The 26,874-nt window shown below is 34.8% G+C and overlaps 2 protein-coding genes and 1 non-coding gene across 5 annotated transcripts; 1 reads left to right on the top strand and 2 right to left on the bottom strand.

Annotated features, from left to right (window-relative positions):
• Positions 1–131: 131 nt before the first annotated feature.
• LOC126587065 (abscisic stress-ripening protein 1-like) lies at positions 132–12,788 on the bottom strand. 3 transcript variants are annotated; one of them, XM_050252042.1, is made up of 3 exons: positions 12,343–12,785; positions 2,569–2,631; positions 132–274 (listed from the first exon to the last, which is right to left on the bottom strand). In XM_050252042.1, the coding sequence occupies exons 1-3, from the start codon at positions 12,715–12,717 to the stop codon at positions 134–136; spliced, it is 579 nt and encodes a 192-aa protein (XP_050107999.1). In that variant the 5' UTR covers positions 12,718–12,785; the 3' UTR covers positions 132–133. The 3 variants fall into 3 exon arrangements, with proteins under 3 accessions (XP_050107999.1, XP_050108001.1, XP_050108000.1); XM_050252044.1 differs by lacking the exon at positions 2,569–2,631 and having other exon boundaries at positions 12,352–12,788; XM_050252043.1 differs by lacking the exons at positions 132–274; positions 2,569–2,631 and adding an exon at positions 11,444–11,861 and having other exon boundaries at positions 12,352–12,778.
• LOC126588114 (U6atac minor spliceosomal RNA) lies at positions 8,919–9,034 on the top strand. The gene has a single exon (XR_007611337.1). It is a non-coding gene; the product is annotated as a U6atac minor spliceosomal RNA (small nuclear RNA).
• A 9,415-nt stretch (positions 12,789–22,203) lies between the features above and the next one.
• On the bottom strand, positions 22,204–25,139 carry LOC126587061 (subtilisin-like protease SBT4.3). The gene is made up of 7 exons (XM_050252038.1): positions 24,782–25,139; positions 23,882–24,134; positions 23,216–23,717; positions 23,002–23,099; positions 22,695–22,913; positions 22,540–22,608; positions 22,204–22,451 (listed from the first exon to the last, which is right to left on the bottom strand). The coding sequence occupies exons 2-7, from the start codon at positions 24,103–24,105 to the stop codon at positions 22,433–22,435; spliced, it is 1,131 nt and encodes a 376-aa protein (XP_050107995.1). The 5' UTR covers positions 24,106–24,134; positions 24,782–25,139; the 3' UTR covers positions 22,204–22,432.
• Positions 25,140–26,874: the final 1,735 nt, after the last annotated feature.

Below are 26,874 nucleotides of genomic sequence, written 5' to 3'. Positions count from 1 at the left end.
AAAAGGAAACATAATTAACCAAACTTTTGTAGCTATATTGTTGAGATTAAGCATGAAATGTAAATGGATGATGATGATGTTCCACATTGATCTAGAAGAGGTGGTGGTGCTTCTTTCCATGAGCCTCTTCCTCTTATTTCTTTGTCTGTTTCTTCTCATGATGCTCATGGAAGGCAAATCCACCGGCACCAACTGCAGCTGCTGCAGCAATCTCTTCTTCTATCTTGTGCTTGTGGGCATGCTCTGGGTCTTTCTTTGCCTTGTGCTTCTCATGCTGCACCACATCATATAAAAATGACATAAGTTAACACACATTAGACTTGTTCTTATATATATCAAGAGCCCCAATTTGGGGTCACGTATGCTGACAAAAACTTTGGGGTCACGCATTTGACAAAAATATTAGGATAAAATTGCCCTTCAACCAAAAAAATTCAAAAGCAGCCCAATATAATATATCAAGTAATGCAGGGACAATTTGGTCATCATAAAATATAATATAAATATAAGTGGAAGAGAGAAAAGAATAAAAAAAATGAAGGGATAAGTGAAAGTTGATGGTGCTCACGTGAAGGGGAAAGAAAAATATAATAAAAAATAAGGAAAATGATGAATATTATGTTCAAAACATCTTAAGAGGCGCGTAGTGCCAGTGATAAATTAGTAAAGTTTTTTATTTTATTTTTTATTTTAATTAGTACCTTACAATTGATTAGTAATAATGTGATTCAATCAGTTGTTTATTAAATATTATTTTTGTTGATGCATAAAATCAGCGAGGACTTTGGTACAACAGAAAGTGTCAGGTTTGTGACCTTCGCTTGGTTGCTTCGATCACTAGTGAAGATAAGTATGTAAATGAATAGGGATAGGGAAGCAAACACAAGATGTACGTGGTTCACCCAGATTGGCTACGTCCACAGAGTAGAGGAGTTCTCATTGATTGTGAAGGGTTTACACAAATACAAAGGTTCAAGCTCTTCTTTTGTTAGTTCTAGTGAATAGTTTAGTACAAAATGACATTAGAGATTATTGTGGGAGAATGATCCCTATTTATAGAAGAGAGTTTCTAGTTTTGTTCTGACATTGACACGTGTCGTGTTGTGATTGGCTTCTTATGTTGACACGTGTCGCGCTGTGATTGGCTTTTGATGTCGACACGTGTCGCATTGTGATTGGCCTCCTGGTTGAAGGGAAGCTCTTATGGGTCCTTGACGATATAATGTTGACCGGTGCTCAGTAGTTTCGGGATTGGTCAAGTATGGTACAAACAGTACTAGAAACTCTCTTCTATAAATAGGGATCATTCTCCCACAATAATCTCTAATGTCATTTTGTACTAAACTATTCACTAGAACTAACAAAAGGAGAGCTTGAATTTGTGTAAACCCTTCACAATCAATGAGAACTCCTCTACTCCGTGGACGTAGCCAATCTGGGTGAACCACGTACATCTTGTGTTTGCTTCCCTATCCCTATTCATTTACATACTTATCTTCACTAGTGATCGAAGCAACCAAGCGAAGGTCACAAACCTGACACTTTCTGTTGTACCAAAGTCCTCGCTGATTTTGTGCATCAACAATTTTCTTTATAAAAAAAATCTTTCGCACGCAGATAATAATTTGATTAAATTAATTGTCAAATGATTTTTTTTTTTAATAAACGAAATTATCTACACTAATGGGAGGGGGTGAGTTTAGCCTCATAATGGGCTAGCAATAATGTGATTCAATCAATTGTTTATTAAATATTATTTTCTCTATTCTTAATGTAAATTCTATAGAAACCGATTTTATTATGTGAATTCAGCTGCTTTAATTGGTTTATGAGGGGTTTCTTTTAGCATTATCTAAAATTATTCATTTACTTCATATATTTAACTTTCATTTTGTTAATTTACGCATATAAATACATTTAAAACTTGTAAGTCGCGCGTAGCACACTGTGATTCAAAAAATACTTTCTGCACGTGCGTGAAGTCTAGTGTGTGTGTGTATATAAAAGTTGGTGGTAAATAAAAAACGATTATATATCAAAACCCTACATGAACTATTACGAAAGTATCACTTTACTCATTTCTTCTCCTGCTTATAAATGTACCATTTACCTGTGGACTTTTTGGTTCCGTATCTTACATACCTAGTTCATCAATTCCGTCCATTGATCGTTTTGTTCCACAATATTAACATGGTACCGTTGATAACGACGACGTACTGCTAATATATCTAGTATTTTGTGATAAAAAGCTAACGTCTCGCAATGGACGGACAGAAGGTTCGAGAGGACGACGGCGATCATTCAGTTGCAAAAATATGGTAAAGAGATAATGAATGAAGTATATATCAAATAATCAAATCATGAATAATTTTAAGAAATATATATATATAGGTGGGTGGCTAAAAGGGTAGTGTTATTCACATACCTCTTTTACCTCACACACACCCTTTGTTAATTATTGTCCATATCTTCTTAGTTTATTCAATTTGACAGCTGGAAATTGAAAGATGTGTGAGTGGTAAAAATAGGTGTGTAGATAACACTACACTATTAAAACTCAATACATACCAAGGCATAAGCGCCGGCAGCAACAACACCGGCCTCGCCGAGGTGCTCGAGATGCTTGTGGTGCTTCTCCTCTTTCTTGTAATCAATTTCAGGTTCAAGAGTGGTGGTGGCCTCGCTATAGCCAGACTGAGGGTAGTCTGAGGGTTTGTCTTCATCCTTGTGGTGGTGGAAGAGACCGTGGTGATGCTTCTCTTCAGACATGATAGGTTTTGGGGGATTATACGGAAAACAGATTGGTTATGAGGAGGAGAAGTTGTAATGTGGGTTGATATGGTGTGAGGGAGTTGGTTGCATGGTGGAGGGTATTTATAAATGTGATGCCTAATATTTACAGGTTCAAATGTAAAGTACTAAGTAGGGCAAAATTAAAAGGGTTCAATTAGTCAGATAAACTTCTTAATTGACATGACATATACTTAATATTTGTCAAATCAAATAACATACTTATATGATAAAAAAATGTGTTCTTCCTATTTACTCAAAGTTAGACACTCATGCTCTTGCCGCCACATGGATCGCTAGCCATGCTTGCTTTGGTGGACGGCTAGGATTGCTCTCTCATAATAAAGTGATAGATATGAGAAATTAGATCAAGTAGTATGGTGTTATTTGAGGAAATTCTCAACTGGGACTCAACCCATAGAGGTGCTATTCAAGGAAACACTCGAAAAGTGGTTCATTCAAACTTCACAAATTTTTTAATAGGCCTTTGGACAGAACGCAGAAGTTCAACTTTTCACATGTATGGTGGTGTACACTCGTGATACTGTGGATTGATCCTTAAAAAGAGGAAAAATCGTTAGAAAAATAAATTTTTTCTTTCACAGTACATACCACTAAGTGATCTGAAAAAACAAAAGTTCTTTTTGTCAAAGAAAAACAAAAGGTTAGATCTACATAAATTCATATCATTGAGTAGTAAGTACCATTGTAGCCAAACCTTAAAAAGAACTGACCGTGTCATAAATTTGTTTATATCATGGTAACTTTTGTTGTTATACCTTGTATTATATATGTTTTAATCTAAACAAAAATCAATTTGATTGAACGTCATAATGCTAGTTTATTGTAAAATTAGCACAAAATTGACATACACAGACAACGTGTACTCTTGGCTGATAACATTAGAGGTCAAGATCCATGTTGTGAAGAAATGTATCATCCATCGAAGTAAAAAAGATGTTAAAAATTTTAATTATTGTGAAAAAAAGGTATATTCACAAGCATCTTGTTGACTTTTTTATTATTATTTTTATTTTGTTTAAAGTTATACTATTAAAGTATGGAAAATACTTGGGTACTCAATGGGGAGTACCCAAAAGACTGACTAAATGAAGTGATGAGAACAAAACACCTGTTTCAATATAAGTTCTATAAACATGTAGCCAAACACAATGTTAACCATACATCCAAACAACCCCTTTCTTCCCCAACGCCCTCCCCCTCCCAGCCTCCATCTCCTTCTTGCTTCTGCCAGTTTTAGTGCCGGTAACCTCGTCTCCTTCGTCGAACCCACCCGCATCTTCTCCTCCAATCTCTCTATCGTCCCGCCCCCAAACCCTCTTCTTTATCTTAGCCATGGCAGCACCACTTCCCTCCCCTTCCTTCGCCGGAGACCACGTCAACATCAACGTCGACTATCAAACTACAGAAGATACCCACAACCACTTCTCTGCCCTTCGCCGAAAACCATGTCATCATCGGCGTCGATTACATCCGGCGACTTCCTTTTGATGTTGATTCGAAGAGAAAGAACGAAAGAGAGAGCAAATCCTCTGATGATGGGTGATCGGACGAGGCCACGGTGGTCGGTTGACACTTATGGATGGGGCGTCTGCTTGTCTTCTTGTTGAGAGAGAAGATGAGTGCTTGGATAGTGATGAAGAGGAAATTCGGAGTGTTTGGTTAGGGAAATAGCGGGTGTTTGGTTAATAATGAAAAATTACTTAAAATGCCAGCTGTTTCAATATTATTGGTCCACCTTAAAAATGCAATATGTTGGGTCCTGACCGGTGAGGATTCAAGTATTATCCGCTTGGTTGAGATGGAAAGAACTTCTTCATCTACCCAACCAAGTAATTACGTCAAAAAGTTAGGTTATCTTTCGTCCGTTTGGATAAAACTTCCATTCCTTTATTGAGAGAATGTACAAATTTCACTTTTTGCGAATAACGTATGTTTTGTAGGGATAATCTTTTAATGAAGATTAAAAAACTAAACGGTTCCAATTATAAAAGTAATATGGTGAAGATACATTATTCTCAAAGAAGTGAATATGTGTATGGCTCCAGTGTGGGGGTGCAAGTATTAATCTTGTTTTTCTTTTTATATAGTACTTAGTTGATCAATATTTTACTTATAAGACTGTTAGTTTCATGACACGGATTGTTGGAATAAAAGTGTTAAATTGCTATGTATAATAACCAAAAGTTAAATATATGAATATGACAAAATTGAATGGAATTAGAAAAATCTCAAATTGAGTCGAGACAAGCATTCGACCGGTCAAAGACGATTTCTGCCCCACTGGTACTTATGAAGGAAGCACAGCAATTAGAAAGGGTTCATAGTTTTGGGGTTGTGACTTTGCACTGGTTCTGGATTTTCCTTTGCATAATTATCTATAACAATTGAAACCGTGTATTGCAATTAGAAAGGTTATAGCCTCTCTCATACGGCAATTGCTATAGAACTTAGAACCCTAGAAAGCAATCCACATGATTCCTTTATAGGAATAGGATCCTCTTCGAATCTTCTTTATGGGGATTTGGAGAATCAATCAATTGTGTCTATTCATTGTACATCGTGCGGTTAGAAATTATTTAAAATTTTTTATTTGAAATTGAATATAAATAGTACTTAACGAAAATTGATTGCCCAATGTATGATGAACGGGTACGATTGATTGATCCCCGGATCCCCACAAAGAGGATCCAGAGGATCCTCGTCCTCCTTTGTAATCCAGGTTGGGACCACATCTAAATACACTTTCTACTATAATAACCTTACAAGTCTTCTAAGGTCATCTCCAACTAACCTAGCCAAAGGGTCATAGGCCAAAATATAGCCTGTTTTGACGTGAAAATCGTTTCCAACCAAGGGTTAGACCAAAAGGTTTGTGGGCCCCCACCGAACATAATCCATCCACTAAGCCAGCAAGCTGGCCGAAAGGAGCCAGCCAGCCAGCCCGTTTGCACCAGCCTAAACCCATGCTAGTTGATGTTAGGTTACTGTTGGATTTGATTTTTTTTTTTTTAAGACGAAATTAAAAAAAAAATCTAATTTTTTTTCCTATAAATACCTAAGCCATTTCTACACCATTTCTCACATTCTTTTCACCATTTCATACTATCTTACCTCATTTTATTTCAAATTCTTCACCAATTTTTCACATCCTTTTCATATATAAGGATAAGAAATCCAAAGGCTTATTCATTTAGCGACAAGTGGTACTCAAAATATGTCTGAAAACCTTATTTTAATATGGTAGTTTAATTCAATTAACCATATTAATTCAATTAAAATAATAAATTATTGAGGGGCTATAGCCCCTTTTGGTTGGAGATGTGTTTTTTGTCAAAGGGCTATGTTTTGGCCTATGGCCCTTTGTCATCCATAGTTGGAGATGGTATAAAATATAGCTAGGCATTGTTCATTAAAAAATAATTTATTGCAAGGCTATAGGGCTAAACATGGCCTTTTGGCTCCCTTTCGGTTGGAGATGGCCTAAGTGAAGGGATCCCCCATATATTTGAACAAAATTGGAATTAGTTATGAGACCCACTCCGCATCAAATTTTAAAGATCCGAATCATTTATTTTGTAAGTTACGATTCATATCACATCCTTGCATAAATTCAATCAATCCGAAATCATTTACCTATTTAATTGTATTTCACTAGTTTCTTATAATCTTCGTCAATTTCTTTGAACTCAATTAGATGCCTCAAATATTTTCAAATTGACTAATATTTTTTTTTATAAATTAAAGTTAATTAATTTGAAATCATCTTCATAATTATGGCACGAAATGTAATTTTTAATTGTAAGTGATGTCGAGTTTCCTATCTAAATATAGATTGATATATATATACATATATATATATATACACATATATATACAAACAAATCAATACAATGAGTCAGATTTCTACTTGGTATTAGAATAGGTTGTTTCGCTTGTGAAGTCCAACAACGACACGTATTTCACATCACCTTATTTGTGTTGTCCTTGTATTATGCTTAAAAGCTTGCTACTCATGAGGAGGGTGTGTTGAGAGTATGAATATCACATCGAATAAAGAAGGGATATTGCATGTGGGCTACTCCACATATTACCGAATGTGTTTATGGTAGATTATCAACTTTCTAAAAAGTTGGAGATCATCTTGCATGAAACGAATTCATCGTCATGTAATGTTCTAATAATACATAGCATTATATAGTTAGACTGATATATAGTTAGACCGACACGTTATAGTAACGGTAAACCTTTTCCATTTGAGTTCCTTATAAAATAGTTGAGGTGAGGTGAGGGCCAAATCCCTCCTTTCCTTCTTGACTAAGGAAAGATATATAATTTATTATGGCCTGTGGTGGTAGTGGTAGTGACTAGTGCGGGTTTCATTTCATTTGAATGGCAGTTGGAGTTTGGGCATCTGTCTTTAAGAGTATATTCACTGCCAGATACTCACTCCCTCCTAGAGTTCCTGCAGACATATTATCCAAGACTTCCGGCAAGAATGATAATTTATTATGGCCGGTAGCTAGTGGTAGTTGTAGCGGCGGTTTCATTTCATTTGAATGGCAGTTGGAGTTTGGGCATCTGTCGGCAAGAGTTTATTCACGCCCACCCCAGATACTCACTCCCTCATAGGTCTAAAGTATGCAATCTCTTGAAGTTAACAAAGCTCAAGGAGTCATGACTTTGCGCTTACATAAAAGAACAATCAAAGTATATTACGAAGCGTCGAAGTCTCTTTTTGAAATTTTCATTGTAATCACAACACCGTCACATGATGTTTATAATTCCCTATATATTAGGTTGAGTCCTGTTCTTCTAAAGTAATTAGGGATGAATTTCAAGTCCGTATTGCATACTCTTGGGTTCAATTTGTGGCACTAGTGAATCACACAATGGTGGATAGGGAAGGCTAAAATGCCTATATGAGTCTTCCCGGCCCCCGGAATGGTGGACTGTCATAACAAATCCACCAACAGGTCTTCTTTTTAAAGAAAAAAAAAGTAAAAACAAGAAAATGAGTTTTCTAATGATTCATAAATTTATGTTGATTTTGCTTTATTAAGTTGTCAAATATTTTAAGCTTTTAAATCTAAACTAATATAATCTTATAACCAATATGCATTTGTTCATCTCATTACCTCATTTTGAGGACCTGTAGCACATGACTGATATGCACTAACACCATGCTTCTAAGTATAGTACACATGCATATGAAACACGATGTTGTAAGTCTGTAACCTCAAATAGTTAATGCAATCTTTTCGAATCCTCCTTTTTAGAGGACACATACTTTATTGCTATTGTTGTCTTTGTGTCGTATCATGTTGCTTCTCTCTTATTTACCCATTATCTTTTTTCTTCTTCTTGGCTAGGTCTATCCATGGCTAGTTTAAGGTTGTTGTGTTGTGAGAAAAACGTTGTTTTCAAAAGTAGGTGTATAAGTACTTCTGCTGCTTTGGACTCATCATTTTGATTAAAAAAATATTTATTTTTTTCATTTATCAAACACAATTTTAATTCCAACTTTTTTGAAAAGCTGCTTTTAAAAAAAAATTCAGCAATGTCAAACTAGCTCTTACTAAGTTGAAGTTGGGTATATTATACATACTAACACATACTACGCTTCTTTCTCTTGTACATATTTGTCTTTATTTATTTATTTATTATTATTAAGGGGAAGATTAAAAATTATTACAGTAGTTTAAAGGAATGGGGGTTTCGAACCTACGACGTATGGGTAAAAATCTAACAACCTAGAATATAGGGAAGTAAGGTTGATCTGTCTTTGAAAATAATATCATTTCAAAATGTATAAATATAATTCACCTCCTCCTCTGCCAACAAATCGGCTCTTCCTATTCTACCATTCATTTATTCATCAAAACTAATATCAATTTAAGTATGAATAACCATGTGTTCCTTGGTTACAAGTCACCAGTACATCCTTTTCGTGTAAACCTATGGTCTCCGCTATTCGTTTTAGACTTCATTGAACGATCTGGTATCCACTATAGCACCAAGCCCAAACCAAGGAAGGAAAACTATCCCACATCGCCCCAAACAAAAGTCTTGTCTGGTTTATATAGCTCCTACCCACCAACAACATCATCTTCGTAGAGAGGAGAGACGGTTGGCATCACGGAACGGCTTTTGAGCTTACCTGTTACCACAAATCCGATTAAGGCTACCCACCCTTGCGCTGGATCTATAATCCAATTTTTATACCTCTTTTTTATTTTATTTTTTTATTTTTTTTCTCTTTTTTATTTTATTTTTTTATTTTATTTTTTATTTCTTCAGAATAATTCAACAGTTAAATTCACTTTAGGGTTCGTTATAAGCCCAGAATTTCACTTCCATTTTAGATAAGGCGCCAAAATATCGACAACATCTTCATTTACCAAACGACTCCCTCAATCTTGATGGCTACGACTGCTGTCCATTGGACTGTGAATTCCTCATATACAAAGCGACCCATCTTCTTCTCTTCACCTTTTAGACAAATCCCAACCCAACATTTCTTGCCGCTCCGCCAAGTCTCCTCCCAAATGCCCGCCGGATTTAGCCAAACGCACCACCACCAACAACAAAAAGAAAAAGAACAAAAACTATCTTTGTCCGAGCAGCACCAGCCTTTGAGCACAACCACTCTCTCTGACCCTCCACCCAAGACCAATACCAGTTGATATTCAGCACCAGTTATGTGCTTCTTGTTAGAAGCACCAGTTATTTGCTTCTTGTTAGAAGCATCAATTATTTGCTTCTTATAATGTTTTTTCCAAGATTTGCTTGCATTTTTACTAAAAATTGGTTTTAAAGACATTTTTACAAGAGCTTTCAACCATTTTAAAGACACTTCCAAACGAGCCTTAATTCTTTACATTGGAGTTTAAGATTTGGAGAAGAAAACCAAAAAGCGCAAACCCATCATCCTTTTTCAACTCATGTATAATAATATGGAACTAACATATAAGTCTTGCATTGGAAATGCTATGAACATGTACCAAAGTATCCAAGGCTTTGATGGATCTAAATTTTGTTAAGAAAAAACATAATCATACTAAGAGAACAGTTAAGAAAAAACATAATCATACTAAGAGAACAAACTATTGAGCTTACCATATTCATTGAATTAACCTTTTTCATACAATCTAAATTATACTAACAAAGGCAACTTTATATACTAATACATAAAATTGAGCTTAATGAGAAAGCAGGCACCTTAATCAGATTGTTTGGCCAAGTTGATCTTCTATTGCACAAGAGCAATCGCGTTATTAAACTTTAATTGCCAACCTTTCAACAATCTCGGAAAATCCCTTAATTTCACACTGCAACTGGCGGAGCTACTTATCCAGGCTTCCCTTCGAGTCCATGACTCTTCCATGCACAAGGACGTTTTGAAGTTCAGACATCCGCCAAACCCAACAAGGACGCCCCTTGCTGATCTTTAACCTGTATCACTGAATGCAAACTTGAACCCTCGGGAATTCCCAATGGAGGTCCTAAACATGAAGCATTATTAAGTGTATATGGCTCCCACTCTTTAATTCCACAGTTCTCTAGGGCAGAAATTAACCTCGTCCTATGCACACCATTTGGGTATTGCCCCATCCGGACTGACAAGCACAGCGCTTGTATAACATTGTCCTGCAGCTCGAGCAGCATAAAACAAACCCCAACTAAGATCATCAGCAACATACTCTACATTTGTTGTATTAAAAAACAATCTAGAAAATTTACTTGGAAATAAAAAAAGATTCTGCGTTCAGATTCTGGAAGTGAATTCATTGGTATTGTTTTTCAATCTTTTCTGAGTGAACATGGTATTCTTTGTCAATTGAGTTGTCCACATACCCCTGGACAAAATGGCTGTACTGAAGAAAGCACATACATCTTGTTGAAACTGCAAGAACTTTACTTGTTGCATCTCGTGTTCCTCATACCTATTGGGTGGAAGCGGAGAGACCATGTATCCTATCAATAGGTTACCAATCTCTAGCATATCCAAGTCTACATGACAATTACTTTTTCACAAACATCCTGATTATTCAAGACTCAAAGTATTTGGTTGCAGTTGTTTTCCATGGCTCAAACCTTATGTTAATTCCAAACTGGATGCTAAGAGTAAAAAATGTGTCTTTAGGGGATATAGTCTGCAGCACAAGAGTAAAAGATGTCTCTTTTACATTTGAGATTTTGTGTTTGATTTTTATGTCCTTGACATGCCCATGACCTATGCATATTACTTGTCAAATCACAAGACATATATACGTGGGTAGCAAAGTCACCGTTATACGCATGAATTCGATTTATTTATTTTTTTCAGAATTTGGATATCGTACGTATGAACCAAATGTGATACATAGATATTATTTTGATAGGATTTTCCTTAAGAAAATCTAAATTAATTATTGATACCAATGACAATTCCATAATACAACCACGATGATCCCGCGACTCAAAAATCAGTGTGAGATATGTCTGCGTACCCTTCGTCTTATAGGATAGAAACTTGCTAAGTCAACTTTTAGCAGTTGGTATTGACAAAATATAGATCCCTAATCTCCACATATAAAAGATGAAGATGATATAAAGAAATCATTCAGAATAAGATGTCACCACTAGAAAATAAACACCAAATAAACGATATTATTATGAACAATGACGATGACAAACATACATGGCATGCGAAAAGAAAACCATATGGCATGCATTAATTGAAAGGATACATATAATTTATTTATTATTTTTTTTTTTGAAAAAGGACACTTAATTAACCACTCAACTATATTGTAGCTATATTGTTGAGATTAAGCATGTATTTCATATGTGGTCAATGGATGATGATGATGTTCCACATTGATCTAGAAGAGGTGGTGCTTCTTTTTTCCATGAGCCTCTTCCTCCTCTTCCTGTGTCTTTTTCTTCTCATGATGCTCATGGAAGGCATATCCACCAGAACCAACTGCAGCTGCTGCAGCAATCTCCTCTTCTATCTTGTGCTTGTGAGCATGCTCTGGGTCTTTCTTTTCCTTGTGCTTCTCACGCTGCACACATCATATAGAAAATGATATAAGTTAATTAACACACATTTGATTAGATTTTTTCTTATTATATATATAAAATGTTGGTGGTAAAAAAAATATGGTTAATTAATATCAAAACCCTACATGAACTATTACGGAAGTATCACTTTACTCATTTCTTCTCCTGTCTGCAAGGTACCATTTACCTGTGGACTTTGATTCCGTATCTTACGTACCTAGTTGATCAATTCCGTCCATTAACATGGTACCAATAATATCGATGACATACGTACTACTAACATATCTAATATTTCGTGATCAAAAGCTAACGTCAGACGGAGTTGATAGATTTGGAGTACTGTGAGACTAAAATGAAGGTTTGGGAGGAGACGGCGATCATTCAGTTCCAAAAGTATGGGTAAAGTGATAGCGAGTGAAGTGATGAAATAATCAAATCATGAATAATTTTAAGAAATATATATATAGGTGGGTTTTAAAATACAATACATACCAAGGCAAAAGCGCCGGCAGCACCAACACCGGCCTCGCCGAGGTGCTCGAGATGCTTGTGGTGCTTCTCCTCCTTCTTGTAATCAATTTCAGATTCATGAGTGGTGGTGCCACCATATGCCGCAGTGGTCTCACTGTACCGGCCACCGCCGGGACGTCCTTCACCAGAATAAGCATTGGTGTCCCCGTCGCCACCACCTAGGCTGCCGGTACGTCCTTTACCAGAATAATCATTGGTGTCGCCGTAACCACCACCGATGCCGCCTGGACGTCCTTCATCAGAGTAGCCAGACTGAGGGTCGTCTTCGGGCTTGTCTTCATCCTTGTGGTGGTGGAAGAGACCGCGTTGGTGCTTCTCTTGAGACATGATAGGTTTTTGAGGAGAAGTTGTAACGTGGGTTGTGAATCTTGTGATGGGGAGTTGGGTGCATGGTGGAGGGTATTTATAAGTGTTGGTGCCCAATATTTACATGTTCAAATTTTAAGCACTAAGTAGGGTAAAATTGAAGGGCTTCAATTGTGCTATGTAGACATACTGATAACACTTTCTAATATTTACACGCTGTAGTAAATGATATATACAATCAAATATTCAATATAATAAACTTACTAAGGAATGATATACACGTATTATTTGTCACATCATATATATATGTTTCATGCTCTTGCCGCCACATACATCGCCAACTGTGCTTGCCTTGGTGGACGGTTAGGATTGCTCTCTCATAAAGTGATAGATATCATTTGAAGTGGGCAACGACAGGGAGGGAATTCTCACCAGATATTCTTTGTAAGGATCTCGAGGATTCTTCAATCACATCTATTCATCGTATATTGTGCGGTTAGTTTTCCTCAGATAATGTTTATATTCAATTTTGAATAAAAAATTTACAATGATATCTAACTGCATGATATACGATGAATGGATGTAATTTGAGAACTCTCAGGATCCTCGCCGGATCCACACAGCGAGGATCCTCACTCAGAATTATGTATGGACAAGATTCTCTTAAATTGAGTATAAAAGTTTTCTTAAGCTAGCATATAGTACCTTCAAAAGTTGGAAACTGCTTTACTATTTATTCAAGATTATTAGATAGATTTGAGTTAAATGATTGCAAATTAAGTAGCCGAAGCCTATAAAAAGAACTGAAATGTGTCATAAATTCGTTTAGGCTTTTTAGCCAAAATGGTCCTTAAAATTTGCATAACTCCTCACTTTGGTCCCTGAGATTTCAAATCAATAGAAGTGGTCCTTGAGATTGTTCACCATCCATCATCTTGGTCATTCCGTTAAAAACTCCGTAAGTGTCCTGGAGCTTTTGGCCGGAAGTTTGGGCAATTTTCAAAGCTTCGTAACTCAATCGTTTCTTAACCAAATTCGACCCATAATATATCAAAATGAAGATAAGAAAGTGTAGAATAAGAAGATTATACCTATTTGGAAGCCCAATGGTTGCCGGAGATGGTCGGAAAATAGCCTCAAAGTTGACTGGTCCAAGGGAAAAATGGAAAACTCGCAGGAAACTGGGTAAACTTTAAATGTTCATAACTTCTTCAATACTCAACTAAATCAAGTGATTCAAAAATGAAAATCATACTTTTCGACGAAACGAAGAGAATGGTACCTTTTTTTATGGCTAACTAGCCCAGTTTCAGGCTAGTTTTCCAGTTTTCCCTCGAACCAATCAACTTTGAGGCTATTTTCCGACCATCTCCGGCAACCATTGGGCTTCCAAAAAGGTATAATCTTCTTATTTTACACTTTTCTATCTTCATTTTGATATATTATGGGTCGAATTTGGTTAAGAAACGATTGAGTTATGAAGCTTTGAAAATTGCCCAAACTTCCAGCCAAGAGCTCCAGGACACTTAACGGAATGACCAAAATGATGGATGGTGGACAATCTCAATGACCACTTCTATTGATTTGAAATCCCAAGGACCAAAGTGAGGAGTTATGCAAATCTCAGGGACCATTTTGGCTAAAAAGCCATTCGTTTATATTATGGTTACTTTTGGTTTTTAAACTTATACTAGTACATGCCCACACACAAAATGTGAAATATTTTAATTTTGTTTTTAAAATTGAAGGAGAGAGAAACATAGTGAGAGACAAGTGGGAGTGGGTAGAGAGGGAGAGAAGTTTATTTTTTATTTGTTTTTATTTTTTTAAATTAGACATGATACAATCACTTGTATATGTGGTTTAGAAAAAAATAGCAAAATTTTGTTTTGTAAAATTATATTATTATCCTTAACTTTTTTATTATGATAGAAGACAAAAATGTCTTTTTATTCTTTTTTGGTTGACAAAGAATGTTTCATTAGATAGGTATGAATCTAAAAAAAAAAAAAAAAACTGATTGAACATCAGAATACAAGTTTACTGTTCAGATTAAGCACAAAATTGACAGACAGAGACAACCTGTACACTTGGCTGATAACATTAGAGATCAAGATTCATGTGGTGAAGAAATATATCATCGATCAAAGTCAAAAAGATAATGGGTGCGAAAAAAGTATATTCACAAGCATCTTATTGATTTTTTTAGAAAAATTATTATTATTAAGAAGAGTGGGAGAGTTTGAAATTATTTCATTAATTTATGAATCATGGAATTTTGAACAGAAACTAAGTAAAAAGCCAACACTCTAATTACTAGAATATTGAATTGAAATCTTCTTATTGATGCTCAATCTTCATTTATAAAAAAAAATAATAATAATAATCAATCTTCAATAGTATCAGTATATATCACTCCATAACAAAATAAAAAAGAAAAATCAATAATCGTATATGTATATCTCTTCACTTACTTTTTTTTGTTATAAGGGGAGGGAATGGTAAGTCTATGGCAATAACAAGGAAATGGTCGACGAAGTCATCGTTCATGTTCACTGATAATTGAGGTGGGTGGAGGGTTTTGATTGAGATGAAGAGCGGTGGCAAAGTCATAAATTGTTAGGAGAACGAACGAGATTTAAAAGGATAAAATGACCCTAAAATTGTAGGGAGTTTTAACGAAAAGTTCGCGGTACTGTTTACTTTAACGAAAAACCACATTTTTATAGTAAAAAGTCAAACCTGATACTATTCACTTTACCCTTTATCTGTCCTTATTGTTAAAACTCAAAGTTTTCAAAGAAACAAAATTAGCCTTTATATTCCTTTTGAATCATGTCCCCTGCTTCAGAAAACACTTCAATTTGGAGTAGACTCCCCCTTCAGACTCTACAATCCCCAACCAAACATAATATATAAGTCTGATCCAACGCAATCCTTCCTAAAATTGGGGTTTCGTCGATCAATCAAATGAACAATTTTCACTCTCAAATCGCTCCATCTCCCTCTCTCTCATCCATTCAATTGGTTAAAGCTTTCTAGTATCAAGATTGGCAGAAGCATCCGCATCAAGATTGGCGATAGCCTTTAGTGGTGAGTGAATAACTATCTACTAATGGATAAATGGGCCCGCCTTGAATAAAATATGACACCTTATCAAAATATATTCAAAGTGGGTTCAATAGTTGTGGTTGAGTGATATTGAAACAGGACCGAGCACTAATAAGAGCTGGTTATTGTATGTATTATAGGAATGTAATTTTTAATTGTAGTTATGTGTAGGATTAGTATCTAAATAGTGATTGATATGGTTCTATATATATATATATATTAGTACATTACACAAATCAATATTAGTTATCATATTTCTACATGATATCTGACCAGGTTTACTTCACGTGTGAAGTTCAACGGCCACACATGCTTCACTACACTTGATTTGGGTTATCCACACACACACACACACACATATATATATATAGTAGTACATTACATAAATCAATATTAGTTATCATATTTCTACATGATATCTGAGCAGGTTTATTTCACGTGTGAAGTTCAACGGCCACACATGCTTCACCACACTTGATTTGGGTTATCCACATACGTTTTAGGCTTGAAAGTTGGCCATAGGTGGCATACTCTCGGTGCCTTAAGGAAATAAACATATTGGAGTCCTAATTACATGCAATTAATTAAGGGCCTTTATTAAGTAAATACAAGGAATAAGAGTCATAATAGGACTATAATTGATTAGATATGATTTGGGTTGATATCCTTTCCGAAAATAGGGAGGAATTGGTTGAAACCCTAGCTATATAACCTAGGAGCAGTCCCTGCTTCCATACCAACTAAAACTCACGAAAACTACAAGCCTATTTCGATAGTAGAGTTCATTGAGAGGTACTGGAAGTAGAAGACTACTTCTACTTTGTTCGTAAGGATCAATGGCTTCATCTTCGTAATCATGTGTTCCATATTATACAAATAAGTTTAATATAATTAGTCAATCTCTATTTTATATGGATTTGATTTATTCATGATCCTAATGTCATGTTGTTGTGATTTCAGAATGTGTCTTACATGTGGTATCAGAGCTACACAACAAGCTTAGGGCTCGGGTTAATTAAAGGTAGTTGTTTGCCTACATAATATTGTTTTGGTCGGATGTCTTCTACTCTTTGATCCTATGAAATCAGTTAACATGCTTCCACAATTATGTATCAATTAGCGTAATAACTAAGTTTATTATGTTTATATTTTATGGAAGAATAAAAGTATGTATATAATCAAGGTTGGTATTGTTTTTGTACTTCACAGTGAAAAGAAAATTTCGTTTTGAATTGCATTATGACGCGGTGTCTTTTCCAATTGCACGGTGTCTTTTCCAATTGCAAGAAATTTTGTAAAATGATTGCAGTTTTTTATGGCGTTTGACCAAACCTAATCTTGGATGATATTTGGATTTATTATATAATCCTCTTATTATCGATTTAGATGCAATAATTCTATTTAATTATTATTATTTTAAAAAAAGGGTGAGATATGGCGTTGAAACAGTACGGGGTCATCTCCCTCGTGTGTGAGGTTTTTAGTACCTAATTTGGTTGAGTTAAAATAAAGCTTTTGATTCCAACTAAATTGTGAATTAGATAAAGGTATCGTTGATTCTGGGCAATCAACCTTTATTTTCTTATTTAATTTCTCCATCTCAAAATTGATGAAGTTGAGAATTTACGCTTCCGCTTATTGTGTTGCAAAATCTAAATTTTTGGCTAGTTTGCTTATATTTTAGGTTGTTCTCTGTTAGGATTCTGTCAAATTATCGAATTAACTCTTGCAAATGTAAGGTTTCAAGATGAATATTGTATTGGATTTCATGATTTCATGCTTTAAAATTTGGATTTACTATGGTTAATTAACATGTTCTAAAAAGGCATTCCCAATTTGTTTGTTTTGATGAACTGATAGGTGAAACTATTTGGCAACTTACGTATATATAAACAAATTATTGTATTATGAAGGACTGCTTAATGTCATAATTTTGATGTGTGATTACTTACATTATTATGAATTGCTTTCAGTCGGTTCGTATTGGGGTTTTCAATTTTGTAAGAAATTCAATTGTGGTGTGAATCATTTTTGCCTAAACTTTTGTCAAAATTAATCATGCTAAATAATAATCTTTTCAAACTATAATTATTATGGGGGTAAGATTATAATCTTGTCACCAACAGCCAAAGTCGTGTCTCCATTAAAGTCTCATTAAAAGGAATTAATTATATATGTTCATTCTCAAATTTGGATTTTATGCAACATTATAGTGTTTTCTTTTTCTGAGCAAATATAGTGTTTTCATTTGGGATTAATTCAATTTTGCATTTTTCGACTCTTATCCTAATAGTGCATATGCAAATGAATAAGTAAGTTTTGGTTCTTGGTTATTTCTCTATGAAATGATAGTCGCTTCTATCATTTCAATGAATATTACTTTTAGTGTTCTATATAACTGACGTAATTTTCATACGAAAAACCATTCATGTCAATAAACTGGGCTTGATAGACTTTCATAACTCCAAATATTATGAAATTTGTCATGTTGTAATATCAAATGGATTGTAGACGCTGGTATTGTTTCCTACTTTTTGGACAAGAAATGGATTTATGGTAAATTTTTAAGTGTGATACCATGTTGCTGGAAGCCTGCAAGACTTCTGCAGAATAGTGTGTTTGTAATATTATTTTGATATATTTATGTAATTGATAAATTCATGAAATTTTAGTATGATATACATTGAGATATTTATTTCAAATCTAGAAATTTTCACAAGCATTGGTTTGGAAATGAATTATTGGTGAATTTGTTTTTTTAATCTCGGGATTGTCCTGCATAATTTATGTCGTTTCTGCAGCAAATTCCATTTCGATTTTATATTTAGCCCACTTTTAAAATCGCAAAAATCATGGAACTTTGGGTGACAATAAATTTATATGTCTACTTTATTTCTGGAAATTTTCATCCATATTGGAGAAAAAAATTGAATTTTTGGTGAATTATTTAGTCTCTGATATGTACTGCAGAATTTTTGTCGTTTCTGTAGCACATCCCATTTTGTATTTTCTTTTAGTACACTTGTAAATTCTCAAAACTTATACAATTTTGGGAATTAACAGATTTGTATATTTACTTTATATCTGAAAATTTTCATGCATATCAGATGAACAATGAATATTTGGTGAATTTGTAATCTCAGGTCTGTACTGAACATTTTCTGCAGTTCCTAAAGAACCTCTCTTTTCGAAATCATGTTTGGCTCACTTAAAAATTTTTAAAATCATGAAATTTTGCGAAATAGTAGTCATATATGTCTAGTGCATACCTAAAAATTTTCATGACAATCTAAAGATAATTGAGTTTTTAGTGAATTTGCAAACTAATTAAAGTAGTACTGTTGAAATTTGGTACTTCAAAACTAGTTTTGTTATGTGATATTGTTTCACTGATTTGTGCACATCTATTAGTATCAATTATTGTACAAGCTTATGGTTCCAATATGTCTTTATTTTATGCAAATTCTCAATACTAATGACTTTTATAGACAACACTGATTAAATTTTGATTTAAAGATGTATTGGTTTGTTTTGCTTAAACCAATGTTTTGTTTGGTCATCAATTCTGATTATGATGATAATTGTCTTTTGAGAGAAAATTGGAAAGTGGCATCATTTTACTGATTGATCATTTTGGTCCCTATCGAATAACTGATATAACCATGTTTTCTCTTTCGAGAACTCTATTGTTCAATGTCAATAACGACATACTTTTGTGTTTGATTGAATCTTTAGAGAATCATTGAATATCCAACAAAACGGTTATTTAATATTGTTCTAAAGGATTATTTTGAAAAATCAAAACTTTAATTTATATGGTGAATACTTTTGTCCCAATGGGAATTTCAAGAAATCACTCACCAATTATAAATTAGTATTATAGCAAATCATAAAGTACTTCTAACATATTTTCATCTGGCCAAAACTGTTGAAGCTATATGTATTTTGTGTATTTTATGTTTTGGCTAGCAATGCATGTATTTTTCACATGATTTGTTTCTGCCCAAAGGTGTAACAATCATGCAATTTGCAGTTGGTTCGACCCTCCAAAACTCGAGTACATCCATGGTGTATTTTGCATAATCAAGATTAAAATAGGTAAATGTGCCAATCTTTTGCCTTAATTTTCTTTGAGTTCTAAATTGGATTAAAATTATTGTTGAAAATTTGATGTTATTGGGATATCTAAGTGTTTATCGACTTTGTTTTAGAATTAAAACATAAATTTTAAGTTTGGATTCTCTTATTAGGTTTCATTTTAATTTATGATTTGGGGGCCTGGGCCGAGATGTGTGCCGACGAGGACGTCGGGCCCCTAAGGGGGGTGGATTGTAACATCCCATATCACCCAGGGGAGTGGATCATGTAAGCCTTATATGTATGTTCTCATCTCTACCTAGCACGAGGCCTTTTAGGAGCTCACTGGCTTCGGGTTTCGTATGAACTTCGAAGTTAAGCGAGTTCGGGCGAGAGCATTCCCATGATGGGTGACCCACTGGGAAGTTCTCGTGTGAGTTCCCAGAAACAAAATCGTGAAGGCGTGGTCGAGGCCTAAAGCAGACAATATAGTGCTATGGTGGAGTCAAGCCTGGGATATGGTGGGGGCCTGGGCCGGGATGTGGCAATTTGGTATGACCTAATCGTTAACACATATGTGAGTCTTCTCTCATACACTAAAATAAAATAAAATAAAATTTGTAGTCATTGCATAAGTTTTTATTTATGGAACCTTTCAATTCTAACTACTTAAAAATAATAATAAAAATAAAAATTTATGTATTTGATCTTTATTGATTCAACTAGCCTATATTTTGTTATATGAAAACCATTTTCTCTAGTGTTTAATCTTGCAATTTTGAGTGTTTGCCCAAGTGGGAGAAATAATGTATTATGGGCTTCATACTCATCAATTTTGCATACTTTTAATGGTCATAGTTTTGGTAGATAAAACGTACATTATCATACTTGTTTATATTTTATTTGTTATACATGCAACTAATCTTGCAGGAAATTACTGAAGGGTTAATGAGTATATTATGCTCAAAAGTGTTTTGCTTATTAATTCTTGTTTGTTGTTCAAGAAATTGGACTTGTGATTTATATGTTATTGACGGAAAATTAATCTGCTCCAAAGTGTTTTCTTATTCAGTACAACTATAAATCAATGTATAGTGAAGCATGGAATTAACAAGATTGTATATACTTCATCTGCTCAAAAGTGTTGAAGCTATATACATTTGCCCTTGTATTTTATGTTTTAGCTATGCAATCATAATATAATCAGTTTCTATCAAAAGATGATTCTGGAATTATATGCTTTTGATGCAATAAGAAAACATTTGGTTAAAGTTTTTAATTTCTGTCAAATGTTAGATGAACAAAACTAACCAAATGATTTTGTATAATTTTTCAGTCACAAGAGTCACTTCCTTGCAGATATCTAGAATAAAGATGTTGAGCTCACAAATTTTATGTTCTAGATCCCATGACTAATGTTTTGCTAATGGGAGTATTTGAAAGGTATATGTTTCATTTTGTTGACATTTACAAAGTTTTTTTTTACTCTCTTAATCAATGGGAGTAATAATAATTTATCTATATAATTTTGTCTCTATTAATCAGTGGGAGCAAGCAATTACCTTTTGTGTTAAAAATTTGAAGTGTTAGTGGCTGATACTTTAAGAGTAAATTTTGTTTAAATTTTGTTTAAATTTTGTTCATAAGTTTTAATAAGATGTCTTGATTTTGTAAACAGTATGTCGTATTTTACTTGTTCTCTTATATATTCTAAATTGACAGAAAAGTTGGATTTTGTTACCAACTTTGTTGACCTTGTTGAGTTCTTTTGTGAACTACTTTTGTACTGAAACATATTTTCATATTTTCAGTTCGACTATTGTGAGCTAATGTTTTGACTATTAACTCTTGGTATCATGACTTTGTTAGTAACATAGTGTTTTGAGTTAAGTGTGCATGTAATCATGGAGTGCAAGGAACTATCCAATGTGTGCTTTGAACACTAGTAAAAAAAACACTTTGCGCGACGCAGGTCCTTCGTCGCACAAAGTCAAAAAACGTCGCGCAAAACTTTGCTCAACGAACCTTCGTCGCACGCAAACCGTCGCGGCAAGGCAGTGACAGAAGGCTTTGCGCGACGAAGGGGTTACATGCGTCGTGCAAAGTGGCATAGGTGTCTTTGCGCGACGTAGTCATGCGTTGTGCAAAGTGACTTCGTGGCTTTGCACGACGTAGGACATGCGTCGCGCAAAGTGGCTTATTATCTTTGCGCGACGTAGGCATGCGTCGCGCAAATCCCTTTTTTTTGTTTTCGTCAAAAATATTTTTTTTCAATTTTTAATAAATATTGTAATTAAATTCTAAACAATAATGAATTAACCAAGCAAAAGTATTTAATTATAAAATATATGAAAATGTACGTACAAGATGTTCGAACAAAAAAGAAAAAACTACAAGTAGTCTTCTAGGTTTGATATGTCAAGCTACTGGGTATCGACAAGGCGAGGTGGCTCTGAGGTCGAAGGTGGAGCAAAATTAAGTGCTAGTAGTGAGATTTGGAGGCTAGACATGGCTCGTACAAAGTCTCTCACCGTCCTGGTATAGGTCCTCATCTCCTCGCCCTGGACCTACATAGTCAAATGAATACAACAGTCTAGGAGATGAAGAATCATCAAATTCAGAACATAGTCAACTAAATTTGGTCCAGTCGCAGACGTGATAGAAACAAGAGGCGCATCAACATCTTTTATGACTTCACTTTGTAATATCGTCGCTTGAGGGACCCTGTAAAATAAGAGAGGCTTTCAAGAATTTAAAAAGCAACGTGATCGAAAATCGCCAACCTTAACAGTATTCAAATGAATCTATACCTGGTGGAGTTCATGTAGGACTTGACCACATTTAGCTCTTCTGTGATTAAATTCACCCCAGGAAATGGGAGAACTTGAGAAAAAGTTTCGTTCATAAAATTAACAAAAATTATCCCAACTGCCCCAGATCTGTAAGCCCCAGGAAATCTAGCGTTCTTCTCACATACAACTATCTTTCCCTTAACTAAATCAGGGTCCAGGCAACCTTCCCAACATATACTAAAATGCAACAAGAAGTCAGTACTATAGTTTCATTTTTATTCCTTTAAATTGTATGCAGTAAAAGTGAAACAGGGACAAGAATTACCAAGCTAGCATTTGAGAGCATTTTGTTCTTGAAGCATCTTTTCCATATATGAGAGGAAAATTTGTTCCATTTAATGTGAACGTGTTCGTAGAGTGCCCCTGTTTGTGATAAGAACATTAAAAAGTATTGAAAGGAAAACAATCTGAGCCACAGTATATACAAGTATTCATAAAATGTTTTTATTTTGTTGAAAAAGGAAGTGGATGAGACATACGACTAGTTTCTTTCCGTTTGCAAGAACAATGCTGTCAATAATCCGGCGATCTGTGGTACTAGCTGCAACTGTGAATATCCATGGTGCTACACTTGACACAGGACCAACCTTATAACTATTAAATATGGTTCCGGCAGACTGTGAAGTTAGTATCCCTTTCTTCATGGCATGAAAGGCACCAATTGCAATCGGGTCAATATAAAAATGAGGCTCAGAACGAAAAAATCCATTAAGTGAAATTGAAATGATGTCAACTTCATCAGCAATTGCATCGTCAAAAGCAGCCATGATACTGTCTGAACTACACCCGAAATCAAGATCACAGACTTTATATGCTGTGATTCTCGCAGCAGGTACACCTCCTCTTGCAGTACCACTTGCTAGTCCGTAAAAGCTTACATCCTTTACAGGACTCCTGGCTACAATTGATGCACAGTGAGTTCCATGACCCCAGAAATCCCTTGCAGAGTCTGTTAAGTAATATCGAGCACCAACGATCTTTCTGCAAAACAAACATTTCTTGATGTTGACTAAATGTTGCAAAGTACAAAGGCAAAACCATTACAAAAGTAGTTTAGTTATGAAATTTTGAAATGAATAAACTCAACCAAAAGTTTTAATTCGTATAATTGATAACTTTATGCATGTAAATATTGAGAGACATACTTGTTGCTGGTGAAATTTTTGCCGCCATCACAAACACCTTTCCGCTTCTTAGGAGGATGACCAAAACCTTCCTCTTTAAAGCTCTCAGCTTCAGGCCAAATTCCAGTGTCCATCACACCAATAATGAAATCACTTTCAGTTGTGGCATTTCGACTGACTTTCACACCAACAATGATATCACTCTCAGTTGCAGCATATAAAGCAGATTCAGAACTAACAATCATCCAATTCAATCAATTATCCGCTACACGACCTACATAGTCATAAGAATACAACAGCCTAGGAGATGAAGAATCAAGAGCATTCACTAACATGGAAAAACAATATAGAACTTGCTGAGGTCCTGAAATTCCCAGTAGCATTATAACTACCTTTACTATTTGACCAACAGTAGGTAACAACCAGTCTAAAATGCCTTTGGTTATGGAAATCTCAACTCGGTTCAAAAGTCATAGGATGTAGTTAACTATGATTTACGGCTACTAAGTCAAGTTCATTAGTTTTTGACTTTAAATATTTCTTAGATTCATACAACTCATAACTCAAATGCAGAAAAATGAAACGATGGTTGGACGGTATCAACCGTATCATTTCATTTAAAATAGCAGCAAAGAAAAGAAAAGGCTCGGATGGAAATTGTGGAATTGAAATCATGATGTTGACAAATGAAATTGGGCTAAACGACAAATGGAAAAATGATCGCATGAAATTTCAACCAATCATCTATAAACATACATAACACCAGCCATCAATCATCAATCTACAAATGCAATTCAAATTTTAGGAAAACCCTAAATGGTGGCAACAGAACAATCATCAATCTATAAATTCTAAATTAAAAACCCTAAAATCCCTACACCAGAAATTCACATTAATAACAAAACCTTAAATCAAAATTACCTAAATTTTAGAGGGATGACGGCGGGGGTGTTGTCGAAGAGGAGAGAATCGACGGCGGGGGTGATGGCCTGGGTTCTCTGGGATGTCGTCGAGAAGGATGATGGGTGGTGCCGTTGTGTTGGTCGACGGCGGTGATGGCTGGTGAGCACTACGAGGAGGAGGACGATTGAGAGTTGGAGAGTCGAGGGAAGGGAGTCGAGGGACTGAGAGTCTAAGAGTGATTCTGGTACTCGGGTGGAATTGGCTGAGGAGGATAGTCGGCTGGAGTTAGGAGAAAGATTTGGGTTTGGTTTGGGAAAAGAGACCAAGTGAGAGAGATGAGAGAGCGGAAGGCTTTTGGTTTGGAAAATTTGGGAAATTTTTTTAAAAAATGCCTATTTTTTACAATTGCCCCGCCAAAATAATGACAAATGGCGCGACGCAGGTATACATTTCGACGTCGCGCAAGGTTTTTTTATTTTTTTTTTATTTTTTAAATATAAATTTTACTGAAAATTTACTTAATAAATATATATACCTTTGAACTTGATGGAATACGCATTGTATGAAATTAATTTCAACGATCCAACCGTCAAAATTGTTTGTATATATTCCGAGATCGCATACGCCAAAAATTGGAAAAAATAAACATCCAAATATCAAGTAACGGGACAAAACCTTTCGACGGTTATAAACGAAAAATCACGATTTAACGGTTATTTTAACTCCAATTTGATTACTTTTTACAACTACACTCCTTGAGCCTATATGAATACAACGAACCAATTCGATTGTCAATTTAAAATATTTACACAAGCGGATACCACAAAATGTTATGTTAAACTTAATGATAGTATAAATAAACTCCAAGTGTTAGGAAATCTATCGTTCTGATGAAATACGCATTCTACGAAACTAATTTCAACGATCCAACCATCAAACTTGTTTGTATATATTCCGAGATCGCATACGCCAAAAATTGGAAAAAAATAAACATCCAGAGATCAAGTAACAAGACAAAACCTTTCGACGGTTATAAACGAAAAAATCACGATTTAACGGTTATTGTAACTCCGATTTTGATGATTTTTTACAGCTACACTCCTTAAGCCTATATGAATACAATGAACCAATTCGATCCTCAATTTAAAATATTTACACAAGTGGATACCACAAAGTGTTATGTTAAACTTAATGATAGTATAAATAAACTATAAGTGTTAGGGAATCTATCGTTTTGATGGGATATGCATTGTACGAAACTAATTTCAACGATCCAACCGTCAAACTTGTTTGTATATATTCCGAGATCTCATACGCCAAAAATTGAGAAAAACAAACATTCAGATATCAAGTAACGGGACAAACCTTTTCGACGGTTATAAACAAAAACGCACGATTTAACGGTAGTTTTAACTCCGATTTTGATGATTTTTTATAGCTACACTCCTTGATCCTATATGAATACAATGAACTAATTCGATCTTCAATTTTAAAATATTTACACTAGTGGATACCACAAAATCTTATGTTATACTTGATGAAAATATAAATAAACTCTAAGTGATAGTGAATGTAATGTTTTGATGGGAAATGTATTGTATGAAACTAGTTTCAACGATCCAACCGTCAAACGTATTTGTACATGCTTCGAGATTGCGTACGCCAAAAATCGCAAAAAACAAACATTCAGAGATCAAGTGACGGGACAAAACTTTTAGACGGTTATAAATGAAAAAACATGATTTAACGGTAGTTTTAACTCCGATTTTGATGATTTTTTAGAGCTACACTCCTTAATCCTATATAAATACAATGAAGTAATTTGATCGTCAATTTAAAACATTTACACAAGTGGATACCACAAAAGAAAAAGGCATTATAAGAACCCCAAAAGAAAAGCAAAAGAAAAAAAAAACCACTTTGCGCGACGTAGGTCCACCTGCGTTGCGCAAAGCTGTTTTGCGCGACGCATGTGTACATACGTCGCGCAAAGTGTTTTTTTTTTTTTTTCCTTTTGCTTTTCTTTTGCCCTTTTCCTTATGAGTACAAAATAAATTAATTAAAATGTACTTACTAAATATATATACCATTGAACTTGATGGGAAACGCAT

Source organism: Malus sylvestris, chromosome 10 (genome assembly GCF_916048215.2).
Source record: "Malus sylvestris chromosome 10, drMalSylv7.2, whole genome shotgun sequence".
NCBI lineage: Eukaryota > Viridiplantae > Streptophyta > Magnoliopsida > Rosales > Rosaceae > Malus > Malus sylvestris.
Note: the sequence above shows the minus strand (reverse complement) of the source record. Positions and strands in the feature narration are given on the sequence as shown.